Source organism: Suncus etruscus, chromosome 1 (genome assembly GCF_024139225.1).
Source record: "Suncus etruscus isolate mSunEtr1 chromosome 1, mSunEtr1.pri.cur, whole genome shotgun sequence".
Taxonomy (NCBI): domain Eukaryota; kingdom Metazoa; phylum Chordata; class Mammalia; order Eulipotyphla; family Soricidae; genus Suncus; species Suncus etruscus.
Window position 1 is genome coordinate 14206607 of NC_064848.1, and position 16543 is coordinate 14223149.

General features: G+C 49.1%; 1 protein-coding gene across 1 annotated transcript in view; it reads left to right on the forward strand.

Moving 5' to 3' along the window:
• Positions 1 to 3596: 3596 nt before the first annotated feature.
• Positions 3597 to 16543, forward strand: part of RHEB (Ras homolog, mTORC1 binding) — a 33858-nt gene continuing 20911 nt past the window's right edge. Inside the window, exon 1 of the mRNA XM_049778754.1 lies at positions 3597 to 3685. Within this exon, the coding sequence (XP_049634711.1) occupies positions 3634 to 3685 (52 nt within the window). The 5' untranslated portion in view covers positions 3597 to 3633. The remainder of the gene's footprint in view (positions 3686 to 16543) is intronic.

Consider the following 16543-nt stretch of genomic DNA (forward strand, 5'->3'; position numbering starts at 1 on the left):
GGGTCTACCCAGAAAGGTCTTCACAATAGCTGGAAATGCTGTTAGATGAATGTGTATTCTGTAGCTGGGCATTTCATTTTGGTCTAATACTCATAGTATTAGCAAAGTCACATGGTTCCCTGGGTACCTAAAAAAAAAAAACCCACCTGCATCTCAAGGTAACACACAATAAGAAAATATTTTATAATGGAGTCAGCCCACATGACATGAACATCTATAAATCTAAAGATATACACTCAAATGTCCTGAAACAATGCTTAGCTTTGGTCATTCAGACTTAGATAGTATTCTGACCTCTGCTGTTTAAATATATTATTTCCAAAGGGTAATAACTCCCCTAGGCTGGGGCTGGAGCGATAGCACAGCGGTAAGACATTTGCCTTCATGTGGCCAACACAGGACAGACCCTCGTTCAATTCTCAGCATCCGGTATGGTTCCCCAAGCCTGCCAGGGGCGATTTCTAAGTGCAGAGCCAGAACTAATTCCTAAGCGCTGCCTCCGGGTATGACCTAAAAACAAACAAACAAACAAACAAAATAAACAGCAAAACTTCCTTAGGCTGATTTCACACACCCCATGCCCACCCCCAATCTAGTATCAGCCCTTCAGAACAATGTGTTATCAGTTCAAAACATCTATGCCACAAATTTTAAGAGTTTATAGAATGTTTTAAATCTGTTAGGACAACTTCAGAAGCATTTTCTACTTTCAGCCAGTGCTACCAGCCTCCAGGCCCCAGTTCCTTGGAAAATAGAATGTGTCAGTATGGGATTGTCACCTTGTACTCCTCCAGAGATCAGAGGCCAGCTTCCTGGGGGGGTGGGGGGGAGTCTCTCTTTGTTTATCAGAAAAGGCAAAAGAGGGGACACCAGGACACTTCTAAACTTATAGTGCTTGCAACTGTCCTTTTTCCCCTTTGGCCAGGTTGAATATTTATTTGAAAAAAAAAAATTGAACACATGAATGCGATGTATTGTACAAAAAAATGTCTCAACACCAGAGGTGTGTGTGTGTGTGGTGTCTGCAAGTGGTAGCCCCTTTGAACTTTCACCCAGGCTTCTTGGAACCCCGCGGTTTGTCCCTGTGAAGTCTACTGCTGATGCTTTTAGGGCTGCAAACCAGAGGTAGCTGAGGAGCCACTTGAAGGAAGTGTCTGGAAATGCCCCTCCCAGGGCACCCAAAGGCAGCAGCTAGGCTGCCCTGGCATGTGCTGATGCATCTTGCAAAGTTTCCCCAAGGGGTTCACCACCGGCTTTCAGGTGTGTGCTGTGAAGGCACCAGGTGCCAGCTAGAAGGCAGCTTCTTCCGGGGGAGGCCAAAGCACACTAGTTGGGTGCAGGAGTTCGGGTCCCTGCCTCAAAGTCAGAGTCAGGAGATCAGACGCCTGGTGACTCTGAGCCAGGTTTTGGGGGAGCGTCCACAGGGGCAGGACCCTGGTTCAGGTAGGGGTTCAGAGACCATGCAGGTGGGTGGCAGAACCAGCAGACTGTCTTAAACAGGCCCATTTCTCCAATGTCCAGGTACATGTCTGGCAGCCATAGAGAACTGTGTTCGCAGAAACAAGACAGATCGCCCCAGATCCTTAGCCCTTCCTCCGCCGCCCCCAATCAGTGTGACCCCTTCCCATGGACCCACGATGCTCACTACATCTAAGAGCTTGCAAGGTTCTTGTTTAGCAGGGTTAAGCCTGGCGTTTTCCCCCAAAGGTCGGAGGGGAGACCCTGTTTGCAGGAGAACTGCAAGGAAGGGTATAGACTAGAGACACCTAACTCGGTCTGTGCTTGTGTTGAAGCCAAGTGCCAGAAAAAGTAGGACCCAGGAGACATTCTGGAAGAAGACTCTGGCTTCTTAGAGGGACTGTCACTGAGTGGACCCCCCACTCCCTTCCCCTCCCAATGAGAAGCACCACTTCATGGCATCGCTTTGGAGGGAGCAGGGCCACCCGTGGGGCACAGTGATGGCCCGAATAGATTCAGGAGGTGCTTCCTGGCATGGGGGCGAGAAAGCGCGCTAAGAGCAGCATTGAACAACAAACACTATTGGGCTCAGTAGGCTTGGGGGCCCCCACCTTGGAGAGTGTAGAGTGGATTGGGGTGTCGGCAAGCCAGACCAAGAAAGGATCACAAGGGACAGGCCTGGCAATGCTCATGTCCAACACCTCAGAGCTGCTAGGGACGAAGAAAAGTACACTCTGCATAAGGCCCGGAAATCATTTAACTGCTGGGTGGGGGGGGATCCCTCAGAAGTCGGGAGATTGCAATAGCTTTAGCAACAACAGTCTATGGAAGTCTGCTTGGATGCAGAATCCCACCATCCCCTCGGGCCTATAGCTTGCATCTTCACTGCAAGTCCCAAAGCTGACGTGCTGGCATTTGCTTTTTGCCCACACCCCTGCTTTATATTTAGGGCGCTGTGGGAGGAGTTGGGCAGCCACGCAGCCAGTTGGCAATCCCAACTGCAGACGAAACACTCCGTTTTGCGGCCTCCCCCCCCATGCAGCCGGGTCGATTCTAGAACAATCCTAGCAGTCACCCGGGGGTGGAGGGTGGAGTGGGAATTGAGAGACAAGAGAGGGGCGTGCAGAGAGGAGAGCTCTTTTGAATGAGAATGCATCCTTGCACGTAGATCCCATTCTCTCCCACACGCTCCGTCAGTCTTGGGGGTGAGAGTCAGCGCCCACATCCTCAAACCCATATTTAGGAACGACAATATGGCAAGGGCGTTTTTTAAAAACAAAAACAAGAGCGCAATTAGATTCAGTCCAGTCCAAACGGCCACGCGCCTCGCGCCTTTTAAGGCATCGGCGCTCCACCAATCGCCGTGCGTTTCCCCCGACGAGGCCACGCCCCCGCCTTCCGACTCTTCCCTCACCCCCACCCCCACCCAAACTCCCACAGCCCGCGCGGCGCGATCTCCGCTTCCCCGCTCCCCCTCCCTCTCTCCGGAGGTTTATTTTTAGCTCCTATTTCCGTTTCCTGGTGAGGCGCCCAATGAGAGACGGAGTTTCCAACGCGTCATCGCACGGGCGGAAGAACGCTCGTCCAATCGGCGCTCGGAGATCACGCGCGTCATTAAAAAGCGGCCGGAAAAAAAAAAAACAACAACGGTGGGCGGGCCATGACGCAGCGACTTTCAAGCGTCACTCTTTTCCGGGGCGGGGGGGGGGGGGAAAAGGCGGGAGCTCATTTGCATTCCCCCTCCCCTTCCCCCCTCCCTTCCTCACCCCGCCCCGCCTATTTTTTCTTTCCTTTTCAGTCAAGTCAGTCGCTCGCTTTGACGTCTCCTCGGCTTAGCCCCGCCCCCTTCCGCCGGGCCGAGGTCACGTGGGCGTGGCCGCCTTTTTTTCCTTTCCCTTTTAAGTCCACAGTCCTCGCTCGCCGGGACTTAGCCCCGCCCTCCCCGGCGCGCCGAGGTCACGTGGGCGTGTTTGTGGGCGGGGCCTGCGTTCCGGGCGGTTGGGCGCGCGCGCGCGGAAGGGCGGACGGGCGGGCGAGACGCCGAGGGAGGAAGGGAGGGAGCTGCGCCGCCGCCATAACCCCGCCCCCGGCGCGGCCGCCGCCGATCGCAGACACGAGCCGCCGCCGCTGAGGTGGCTGTGGTGCGCCGGGCCCGGGGAGGCCGCCGACGCCGCCATGCCGCAGTCCAAGTCCCGGAAGATCGCCATCCTGGGCTACCGGTCCGTGGGTGAGTGAGGGCGCGACGCGGCCTCCTGCTCGGCGGGCGGGCGGGCGCGGCCATGTGGCGGCGGCGGCGGCCGTGCGTGGCGTCGCGCCGCGCCGCGTTTCGTAACCGGCCGTCAGCTCCATCTTGAGCGGAGGCCGGCGGCCGGGCGGGCGGGCGGGCGGGCGAGGGGCCTCCAACAAAGGACTCGGCGCCGCTCTCCCGTCTCCGCCTGCGCCCCCGGACGCCCCGGGGAGACGGGAGAGCGTGGCACGGACGGACGGGAAATCAAGGAAATAAACCCCCCCCCCCCGTGTCTTTCCCCAGCGCAGCTCCTTCCTGCCAGGCAACCTGAAGACTCGGCCGGCCGGTCGACCAGGGGGACCTGGACACACACACAGACACACACACACACTCCTCCCTTCCCTACGGGGACGTAGAGACACATACACACATGTGGACACACACACACGCGACCAGGGGGACTGGAGACACACACACTGGATGACATGGGGGGACGTGGAGACATACACACATATGGACACACACCTATACGACCAGGGGGACGTGGACACACACACACACAACCACACACACGACCAGGGGGACTGGAGACACACACACTGGATGACTAGGGGGGACGTGGAGACATAGACACACATATGGACACACATATACAACCAGGGGGACGTGGACACACACACACACAGACACACACTCCTCCCTTTTCTAGGGGGACGTGGAGACACATATACACACATGTGGACACACACATACGACCAGGGGGACGTGGACACACACACACTGGATGACTAGGGGGAACGTGGAGACATAGACACACATAGGGACACACACCTATACGACCAGGGGGACGTGGAAACAAACACACACACATACACACACACAGTTTGTTTTGATTGTCGGGCTCCTGGGTTTGGGGAGACACAGGAGCAATCGCGGCCCCGGATCTCATAGACATGAGGTTCCCTGGTTTACCATGTTATTTGCCCGCCAGCCCCAACCCCCTCACCCCCATTTCCACGGAAATTTCCCTCAAAATCCCCACTTGGCTTCCTGTCCTTGGGCAGCCGGTTAGGCAACGCGGGACCCGTCCTTTGCCAAAGAAGTTTCGAAGTCCAGCTGCGAGGTTTTGGACAGTGTGATCGATCGACCGGCCGGCCGGCGGCGAGGGGATTGGGGGGTTGGTTGGGTGGGGTGGCCAGCTCTGCCGAAATTCGGGGTTTCTGGGGCTCAGGTCCCCGAAGGTGCACGGGGCGAGTCGCCCTCGCCAGCCACTTATCCTGCCTGCTCCCCCCCCCCCTCATTTCTCCACCTTGGTTTTCTTTCCAGCGCGCGCCTATGATTCAAGTCCAAGGTAGCCCCGGGAGGCATTTCAAGGAGGCGTTCGTTCAAAGGGCTCCTGCTTTGCCCTCTCGAGCAGCCAGCACAGCACAGCACAGCACAAGGGGTGGTGTGTGGGGTTTGGGGTGGTGTTGGCTGGGCCAGCAGGGGTTGGAAAAGGGGGTCGTTTGTGCTGAGCTGCGTTGCCCACCTGCGCGCGCCCAGAGAGCCAGCCATGTGTTGGTGGGTGTTTGCAGCTGGTTCTGTCATTGCTTCGTATTGTATTGTCTGGAGACGTGGTTATTTAGGAATGCTTCATCCCTTCATCCTGAACCTCACCTGCCTTAACGTATTCTCAGTGAAATACTTTGTGTCTGGTACATAGGAACTAACTTCCTGTGGCTTTCTCAAAGTTTACAGTCATGGGAAACTGAAATGCTGATTGCTTTTGCTGCTTGGCTTTCCAATGTATTAAAAGGTGATAAAGCAACCTGTGGGGGAAAATAGAATTCATCGGGGTAGCTTATAAGACCACCCCCCCCCCCGTACTTTTCCTGTTATTTACAATGTGAAGGACACGTCACCATCAGAAAGGCTGACGGACTTGCAAGGAGAGCTTTGTATTCATTGTTTCAGTAGAGACCAGCTGGAGCAACTCCCTCGCATTGTTTGGAGGACTAGCCCGTGAGAGTCCCTCGGGAGAGGACAACTAAACTTTAGGTTCTAGTTGATGTACCTGCTGGAGGGAGGCTATTCTACTATGGAGTTTTTTTCTAGTTGGTTTTGGTAATTGAGTTTACCCTTAGACAGTAGTGGAAAGGTACCTTGTAATGAGTGACTGAGGTTAGCGGGAGGGGAGGGATCACAGAGATTTGGTAAAAGGTAATTCAGCAAAAACAACTCAAACCATCACCTTATCCAGCTGTTTAGGTAGTGAGGAAGAGGCGCCCTTTGATTTGGATACTTAATAAGGAAAGTGGGTTTTAATCCAGTTCAAATGGATTCTCATCTACTGTGTATCAATAATCCTGTTAGTTTCAAAAGGGTCTGATTGAAAAATCAAAAAAGACTTGTCAGTTTGAAGGTACTTCGTTTGGTACTAAGTTTGGAGGTACTTAGAAGTGTTTGGATGCTGTATACTGCAGTGGGTCCCTTAGGGGACAGTTTCTGTTGAAACTTTTAGCATTGTTGGGTGCTGGTGTTAAATTCAGATTGATGATGAAGTTTGAATTAATTTTTACATATGGTGAGTGAAAACGGTCTACTTCCTTCTCTTCCGTGTGGATACCAAGTTTTCTCAGCATCCCTTTCCACAAGGTATTCTTCCCTCATTGAATTGACAAATTAAGGAATCTTAAATGAAGAGTTTATTTATTGCTCAGTTCCTTTGATCTCCTTGTTCCTTAGGCCACACTATCTTTATGACTGTATTTTTTAAAACAGGGAAATATGTCTGTGGCTTTTTCAGAATTTTGGTTATTCTGGATCTCTTGCATTTCCCTATAAATTATAGGCCTCGATTATTTATTAAAATGTCCCCCCAAAGCACTAGGGTGTTGATAAGGTGTTAGTTTTGAAGGTATCTGTAAATGTCTAACTTAAGAAATAGCAAGTTTCATATCTCTTGAATTTATATCATTGTGATTTGTCACTTTAATGAAGCGCATCGAGGAAATCCAGTCTTGCATAGACGGATACCTCATTGGGAAATGGGACTGATTTCATCCATTTCCTGGGTTCTTGTAGATACTTTATTCCAACGTTTCGTTGGTGGCAGTTTTGTTATCCGCCGTTTCTTGTAGTACGCTATCTGAGGTGTTGGTGAGTTTGTTTTTACTCTCTTCATTGAACTTCATTGATTTTATACTTTAAATGCATCTACTTATACCTTGTTTTATGTCATCTACAGGTTGCATGGTTGATTCCCTAGTGTGCAGAGGCTTAACGTTTGGTACTTTTAAATATTAGTATTTTTTTTAAATTACCGTGACATAGTTAAAAGTTGATAGTTGTGCTTTAGTTATACAATGTTCTAACACCTATCCCTTGACCAGTGTTCATTTCTCTTATCTTTTCCCTTTTTTCCCTTTAGGCACCGTGGTTATTATTTGCATTCTTTTTTTTTTTTTTTTTTTTTTTGGTTTTTGGGCCACACCCTGTGACGCTCAGGGGTTACTCCTGGCTATGCGCTCAGAAGTTGCTCCTGGTTTCTTGGGGGACCATATGGGACGCCGGGGGATCGAACCGCGGTTCGTCCTAGGCTAGCGCAGGCAAGGCAGGCACCTTACCTCCAGTGCCACCGCCCGGCATTATTTGCATTCTTAAATATTCTTTTTACCACCAGCATTCTCAGGGAGGAAAAAAACCTGTCATGAAGCTGTTGTGCTAACCGTGATGAATGCTGGTTTTCTAAAATTTGGATTTCCTCTTTGAGATTTGGGTTTGATCCTTGGCAAAGTGTTACCAGTTCTGCCTGGAGGAACAGTCTTGCTTTTTTCATTTGCAGAGAATGCGTGCCAAGTGCTCACATTTGAAAAATTGGTCTTTGTCAGTTGTTTGGAGCGGAGTGGGTGTCTGTGGTGAGAGCACTCTCCCATCACTTCCCAGACAGTTGCATCGCCTTGCGCTTGCCTTGGAGATGAGCTGCAGGTTGACTGTGGTTGGGCAGCATTTTCACGAGGCAAGCGTACTTATGGGTCAAGAGGGAATGCCAAGGCTTGTTCTGCTCCCTCAAGGATCCCACCAAGTGCCCATTGCTAGGTTTCCCTGAGTTCCTGATGCTGAAGATACCAACTCAGATTCTTTGTAATAGTCTGTGACTAAGTTACATGGCTTTCAGTCTGAATACAAATGTGGACTCGGAGAAAGAGCAGTGAGCACTGCACTGTTGGTGGGGAAGTAGGTTAAGGCCCCTATGGAAATCTCAAAGCCCTCCAGGTTCTCTGTAGTCCACTGTAGACCCATGGGACGAGGTGGGGGGCATAGACTCTGGACTGGCACACACAGTTAAAAGTATCAGGAGTTTTCAGATGGCAGGCAACCTGTCCAAACCTGCTCACATGGATTACAGGGTTTTTAGAAATAGTGATGGGGCTTGGTGGGATGCATAATGCTCTCACTGCAGCCTTGGCACTACATGTGAACCAACACTCCCACCCCCACTTTATCTGATGAAAGGCCTTGGCACAATGGTGCCCAGAACCATGGCCTGTTCGGGAGGCACTTTGCTGAGGAAAAGGTTCTTGTGTTTTGGTGTTGATGAGGAACAGTTTTCTTGCTTTCCTTCTCTAGTCTCCCCCCCCCTCCCCCTGCAGGACTTTCCTGTTGCTAAGGGTTGGTAGATGGTTTTGGGGGGGTGTGTCTGGGAATACAGCTGAGGATGATTTCAACTCTTCAGTAACCACATGAGAGACCTTCGTTTTCATTTTTGTTTCTTGTGACATCCTAGGAACTTCTAGCAGTTTGAAAGTACTTGCTGTCCAGCTTAAACTGATGACCATCAGAAAGCACAAATGCAACCTAAAACTTTACTCAAAAATTATTGGTAGGTAGAGAAATAAAATTTCATGTTTCAGAAGACCTGAATTGGTTTCCCCAGTGGTGCTCCAGATCAAACTCTGGGCATCATCAAGGTATGCATTCCAGCGCTAAGCAAGGACTTGATTTCTTCTTGTGGTGTCGGGGATCAAACCTAAGGTCTGGCATGTTACAGACAGGTGCTGTATGCTGGTCCACTTGCCAGATTACTCTTTAGTATCTGAGAGCTGGGGCATCCCAGCAATGCTCAGGAGCACCAGTCTAATGCCTGGGCCCAAGGATTCTTGGGTGCCAGGGATCAAATCTGGATCAGCTATATGTACAGTAACCCCTATACTCTGTCTAACCCAGTGTCTGAACATTCTTAGTCTTTGAGTTTCTGAAAAAATATTCCTGAGCTCTTAACTGTCTAACCCAGTGTCTGAACATTCTTAGTCTTTGAGTTTCTGATAAAATATTCCTGAGCTCTTAACTTTGTGTAAACATTGTCTTCACTGACATCCTCTTCCTGGGGTTTGGGAGCATAAACCCTATGCTGATTGCTAGAGATTGGGGGTGCGGAACACTGTGCTCCAGTGGCTCAGCCCACCTGTACTGCTCCCAGTGCTCTCCTCCACTCAAGCCCAAAGACCCCTCAGGGATCTTGAAAATGGAAATTAGCATTTTAAGCATATCCTGCTTTTGGCTGGTAACTGCATGGATATGTTCACTAAATCATGGCCCAGAAAATGCTGGTTTTCATGGGAATCTATTCAAGTAAGAGCTTTTATTATTTTTTGTTTTGTTTTGTTTTTTTGGGTCACACCCGGCAGTGCTCAGGGGTTACTCCTGGCTCTATGCTCAGAAATCGCCTCTGGCAGGCACAGGGGACCATATGGGACGCTGGGATTCGAACCATTGACCTTCTGCATGAAAGACAAATGACTTACCTCCAAGCTATCGCTCAGGCCCCAAGTAAGAGCTTTTCTGTGGCGGCTCAGATGTGCCTCTGCCTGCTTTTTGTTAATTTTTCACATTTAAACCATGAATGATTTTTTTAATAGATGTTTTTAATAGGGACTGGAGTGCATACCTGGAATATAGACAGCCCCAAATTCCATCCCAATGCCACATGCTGTATTCCCCCTCCCCCAGTTGCCAGAGCATGGCAGCACCTAGTGTGCAGCACCATGTGGCTGGCACCAAGCTTGGAATTGCCAGACTAATGCTCCTGGACCAATGCTACTGGTCCCTGGGCCCCCCTGAACACTGCTCTGGGGAACCCATCCCCCATTTTTCTTCAGTAGAGAGGGCCTTGTTTCTTGTGGCTTATTCAGTGACTAAAGAAGTAAATGGAGAATGCAGAGTCCATAGTGTGGAGACCAGACTCCAGAGTACGGAGAGCAGAGACTAGAGTAGAGCTCCTGTTATTGGAATTCGGTTGGTGATAGGTCGGGGAGCTTTCCTACCCTATAACAACTCCCTTACCACTCTCTCATATCCTGGTGTTTCCACTCCCTGTCCAAGGCCTCACAGCCGTGCTCAATTCTCTGTCGCTTTTCATTTCCTCATTTTTGGCATCTACTATACTTTTATCAATTCCAAACTACATTCTGTATTAAAGATCATGTTGTAATTTGAAAGTTTATCTTCCCCTTGCCTTTTTTTTTTTTTTTTTTTTTTGCTCTTACCCTAGCCTCAGTTTTTCCCCCACTTTGGGCCACAAATGGAGGAAGAGCAGTTCTTCATTGTTGCCAAGATATTCCTTTCCTGCATCACCAGCCTGGCCCCTCATTTTCCAGCCAGCTTGGGTCTGAGTCACCCTATTGAGTTCAGTATCTTAGTTTCAGATCTTTAGGGAGGCTGCTTCAGGGCCTTTCTTGGCAGCACTTTTTTCTTTCCTTTTAGTTCTATAAACCTGGGTTTCGTTTCATACCTTGAGTCACTTTGTTTGGAAGCTCTTTTCCCAAACATTGTTTTTTGTTGATAGTGCCCTCATTGGCACATAATGCCTGGTGTGCATATGTGCTCAATAGTGGGTATCTGACTACGCACTGAGGCTCTGATCCATGTGTCCTTGGGGCAACCACTGGGTCACAGCAGTGATTGTGCCTTTGCCTTCTCCTGAGTTTTAAAAATGGGGATAGGGTCTGAGAAAGACTAGGATGATGTCATCCTGCTCACTCCTTGGAACAGGGTGAGAACCAGGGAGGGGTAAGTGACAACAGTCTCACTGCAGTTCTGGGGAGTAGTGGGAATCTGGGAGCCCAGTATCACAGGCCCTCTTTAATGGTCTATGGTGGAGAGGTAGAAGCACGTGATAGAATGGCAGACATGGAGGGGGAGGTTGCTGCTCCAGGACATTCCAGAGTTCACATAGATCCCCTTGGAAAACTGGGTGGAGGGAGGTTTCCAGAGGACCCTCAGTGTCCGTGATACTGATTCTCATTACCGCTCTGAAAAACAGCAAGGTGCCCCCAGAATAACTCAGTGGCAAAAGTACGTGATTCAGCCTGTGGCCGAGAGTTGTACTCCCAGTGCTACATGTAGCAGCGGCCCCAGAAAAGAAGGAAAGGGGGGCCGACGAGGTGGTGCTAGAGGTAAGGTGTCTGCCTTGCAAGCGCTAGCCAAGGACTGTGGTTAGATCCCCCAGTGATCCATATGGTCCCCCAAGCCGGGGGCAATTTCTGAGCGCTTATCATTTTATTTTCTTTCAATACCCATTTCTTTTTTTTTTTTTTTTGGTTTTTGGGCCACACCCGGTAACGCTCAGGGGTTACTCCTGGCTATGCGCTCAGAAGTCACTCCTGGCTTGGGGGACCATATGGGACGCCGGGGGATCGAACCGCGGTCCGTCTCCTAGGCTAGCGCAGGTAAGGCAGGCACCTTACCTCTAGCGCCACCGCCCGGCCCCTCAATACCCATTTCTTGTCCTTTCATTCCTTCTCTGCCCTAACTGCACTCCCAGCTATTTGTAGCACTTTTTTTTTTTTTTTTTTTGGTTTTTGGGCCACACCCGGTGATGCTCAGGGGTGGCTATCTGCTCAGAAATAGCTCCTGGCAGTCATATGGGACACCAGTATTCGAACCAACCACCTTTGGTCCTGGATCGGCTGCTTGCAAGGCAAACACCACTGTGCTATCTCTCCGGGCCCGTAGCACATTTTTTGTGTGTCCAGAGAATCTGCTGATCTGGAAATCATAAATATTTTGTTGCATTTTCTAAGGTTTTGGGTTTTCTATATCTCTTAATTTTAGGTTTTTGATTAATTTTTTTATTTGGGGGAGGGGTAAGCCACATACGGCTAGTGCTAGGGGCTTATTTCTGGCTCTGCACTTAGGGGTCACTCTTTGTAGTCTCTGGGGACTCTACAGGGTGCTTGGGGTCAAACCCGGGCTGACCACATACATAAAAGGCAAGAGCCCTCCCTGCCTGCTCTAGTCCCATTTTTAGTTAATTTTTTTATATGCAAGAAAATGGGATTATTTTTTGAACTTGAAAAAGATTTTTGTTTGTTCGGGGGAGGTCACTCTTGGCAGACTCAGAACCATATGGGATGCTGGGTATTTGAACTCGGGTTCTTCCTGGATCGTCTGCGTGCAAGGCAAATGCCTCTACCACTGTTCTATCACTCTGGCCCCTTGGAAAAGAGTTTAGGTTAGGCTTTTCAGGAAGTGTGACTGAAGAAAGCATGGCTGAAGGAAGGACAACATGCCTTTTCATATCCACACAGTTCACAGGGTCTTCTCTAGAATCTGGGGGTTTGGCTTTTCCCACTTCGGGGGATGGGGGGGGGAGCACCATATCCAACCCATGCTCACTGCTTACTCTTGCTATATGCTCAGTGATCATTTCCTGGTGAGCACGGGGTACCATACAGTATGCCAGAAATCGAACATGGGTAGACCATATGCAAAGGCAAATGCCTTTCTCACGGTACTATCACCCTAATATCTAAGTTTTGCTGTTCTCATGCCTGCCTCTTCACTTGCCTAACACATATGTTTGATACTGACTGTGCTGTCATGTGTGTCCCCTGTTCACTCTTCCTCACCAGGAAGGAGTTCTTGCTAGTGTGGAGTTGAACAGTGTGTTTATTGGGTCAGTCATTAGAGGTCACTTAAGGCCTCAGTGGATAAAATTACAACAAATGTTCCTAGGATGTGCAGCAAGCCTGGCCCACAGCTCCAGAATGATTATAAGGCAGTGTTCCTTAGGTATTGCCACAATACACAAAGGTGGGATGCAATATGTTATTAGACCTTAGGGCTTAGTTTACTTCCCTGGCTATCACCTGTGACCTTTGTCTGGGGGCCCTTTTGCTTCAAATTCACTGCACATTGATTGACATCCTGGTGTTCTTTCTGCCCACATGGAGACAGCTCCTAGTCCCAGAAGTGCTGTGTTGCTGGAGGCTTATACCAGTCAGTGCTGGTAGTGTGACTCAGACTTAGAGAATCCCTAAACTGCTTCAGGTTGGGGCTGCCAGAAGAGACCTGGTTATTTGTTATTTCTCTCCCTGTGTGAAAATATCTGCTCTCCTCTGAGCTTAGATTCATTTTGGTCCCCAGTTTTCAAACTGGTCATTGTTTATATCCTTTTGGTTTTAAGAGAAATACACTTCAGATTTTTTTTTCCTATTATGTTTTTCATTTTTAAATTTTCTCTCTATTAGAATTTACATGTCCAGGGCTGTGCATTAGTACAGTAGTACGACTGTTACTTTTCACATGCAATCAATCTGGATTCTATCTATATGGTTTCCCAAAACCCCTAACCCCAATGATCCCTGAGCACAAAGAGAGAGTAAGTCCTGGAACAGCTAGGTATGCCACCTCAGATGAATTACCACATAGCAAAAAAAGAGTTTTGTAGTCTTCTGATTTATACTAGTGTCTGGGAATCTGCTTGGCATGAAGTAACTGCCTGTTAGATACTTGAGAAAGCAGACTATTCAGCAGCAGGACCTCTGGCTGGACTGTGGCTTTGGCAAGCTTGAAACTTCGACTGCTGCTGTGTGTCAAAGATGGAGCTGGGAGGGCTGAAGGTGGTTGGACAGCTGGGTTCTGTCTGATTCATCTTCAGGGGAGTGGGAGCTCACTGCCTGTCTAGCCCATTTAGCTCCCGGGGATTTGGCATGGGAAAACCATCACTTTCTGTTTATGAACCCAATGCAGGGATGTCCCTACAGACTGCCTTCTCCTTTCCTGGCTGTTAGTCTTTGCCTGCGATCTGTCCTGGAAAATCTATCATTTCCTATTTGCTGTCAGGTGGCATTACTACTCCATACAGATCTGCTGCATGGCCTATGTGTGCCTTAATCTTGGTTTAGTGGCTTGAAAGGGGCATCCCTAATGGGAGGCTTGAAAGGGAGATGGCTGGGAGATCTTTCTCATGATCTGCTTCTAGAGTGTTCATCTGGGCAGCCATGGAGTACCCATGAACTGGAGCAGCAAGCATCCAGCAAAGGAAAGAACCTGAATCAGGGTGGTGATGTCCTCAACCTCAGGGGGATGCCAGCATGTCAGCATAAGCTGTCACCTGGGCTTATGCTCTTCAAGGAATGGGAGCCACAGAGGATCTTGAAGAGCTAAGAAAATATGGAAACTTGTGTCTTCCTTGGCCTATTTGGGAATGGAGGGTGCATAGCCTTCTGCAGCTTTGGGAAGTCAAATGACACTGGAGGATGTCAAGGATCCAACAATAGAAGAGCAGGTGATACTTTTCTCTCTGAAGTAAGCCCTTCCTGCAGTGTTGATGGTTTAATCTTTTGTTTTTGGTTTATTTCCTTTGGGCCACCTCCCGCAGTGCTCAGTGGTTATTTCTGGCTCTATACTTAGGAATTACTCCTGGCAGACTCTGATGGACCATATGAGCATGCTGGAGATTGAACCCAGTTGGCTGTGTACAAAGCAAACACCCTACCCACTGTGTGTCTATCACTCTGAGCCCAATGGTTTAATCTTGGGTTCACCCACCACCAACCGCACACCTACCATCGGATGGTTCACCTTGTAACTGAGGCTGAGCCATATCTCCCCTACCAGTAGTTTGCATCATTGATCACCATTTTCTGGTAAGACCACTTGATGGGCACTGTGCATGTCTGTCCCGGCATTCCTCACCTACCCTGGGTATTTGCCACCACTCAGATATTCCTATAGTTTGAAACACTTGCTTCTAGAGATGGTCTGATGGGAGACTTGGAGTGGAGATGGCTGGGGGAGGGCTCCTCTTCCTCATTGTCTGTGATAGGTGGGGTACTCGGATTGTATGCGGCACATCAAGAGCACAAAGAAGCTCGCTGGTGGTAAGACCAACTTGCTTGGTAGGTAGAATGCTCCTGTAGTAGGATGCTTGTGCTCCTGGACATGCAAGTCCCATGGCAGATTTTGAAGTGAACAAAAACAATGTTAAAGATTGGCTGTGTGGCCTGGATGCATGGATCCTGATGGACCTTTGTGTGGACTGCAGGGTTAGATTCCTAGTATGATAGCATGCAACTGCCTCTTCCCCATTATATATATATATATATATATATATTATATATATATAATATATTATATATATATATATAGGAGAGTAAACATAGGGAAGGAATTCAAACTCCATCAGAGAACTTACTTTTTTGTTTTGTTTTGGTTTTGATTTTGGGGCCACACCTGAGGTGCTTAGGGTTAATTCCTGGCTCTGCACTCATAAAATTGCTCCTAGCAGGCTTAGGGCACCATATTGGTTGCCAGGAACCGAACCCAAGTCTGTCCCAGGTTTGCCAATGAGCAAGGCAAACAACCTACTACTGTGATGGATGTCGCTCTGGCCCATAAGAACTTACTTTTTTATTCAGTATGTGGCCAGTGCCTGCCTGCAGAGGTCAGACCTCAGCCTAGCCCTGTGCCTGTTCTGCACCCTTTTTCATCTGGCAAATGTTTAGAAGAAGGTCAGACCTAACTTGACCACTTTGGATGCTCAGTGGACTTTGTTTGGAGGAAGATTTTGGGTCATTGTCGGGATAGCTACTTTATAAAGCAAGACCATCGAATGAGGGTAGTGAAGGCTTGTTCTGCAGCTGTATGTACACCTAGGGTGTGCAGTTCCATTTGTCTCAGGCCCTGTGGTGGTTTTCATGGCATGTCTCCCAGAAGGCACTTGCACACAGGCAGGAAAACTAGCTCACTGATAAGGTCTCTACTTGGCACTAGCCGGAAGGTTGGGCGGGGGGAAGGCGGTTCATGAAACCAGTCACAAGTTCATATACGGGTTCTAGGTACAGTAAGCAGCATCTCGCTGCAAAACATATGGTTAGTACCTGCCTGTACTCCCCTCTGAAAACATAACAGAGGTTAATCCTCATAGAGTGTCATTGAATAAAGGTCTGATTCTGGTGGGCAAGTAATTCTCTTTTTGGGGGGGGATGTCACTCCCGGGTGGCAGCAGCACTTGGATTACTCTTGGTTCTGGCGCTCAGATTGCTCCTGGCAGGTTCGGGGGACCATATGGGATGCCAGGAATCAAACCCGGGTTTTGTCCTTGGGTCAGCCACTTTGCAAGGCAAACGCTCTACTGCTGTGCTATCTCTCCAGCCCCCTCCTGTTTCCCTCCTTAATGAATTCACCCCCTAAGAGAGAGGCCATTGAGGAGAACCTAGCTTTCTTCTTCCAGGACCACGTGCTTGAGAGGGTCTCTTAAGCTGAGTGCCTGCCAGCTAGTTTGAGTCAGTTTTTCCTATTGAGTGCTGATTCAGCTTTAGGGTATCCAGATACAAAGGATAAATCAGACAAACCATTTTAGATTGGGGAGGTTTTTGATTTTGGGGCCACACCCAGGCGGCTCTCCAATTACTCCTGGCTCCTCACTCAAAATCGCTCCTGGCAGTCTCTCGGGACAATATGTAATGCTGGGGTGATAGATCAGCAGCGTGCAAAACAAACACCCTACTGCTGATTTATCACTCCAGCCTTCTAGGAGACCCATTTCTTTTTCTTTTTTTGTTTTTTTTTTTTTTGTTTTTGGGTCATACAGGG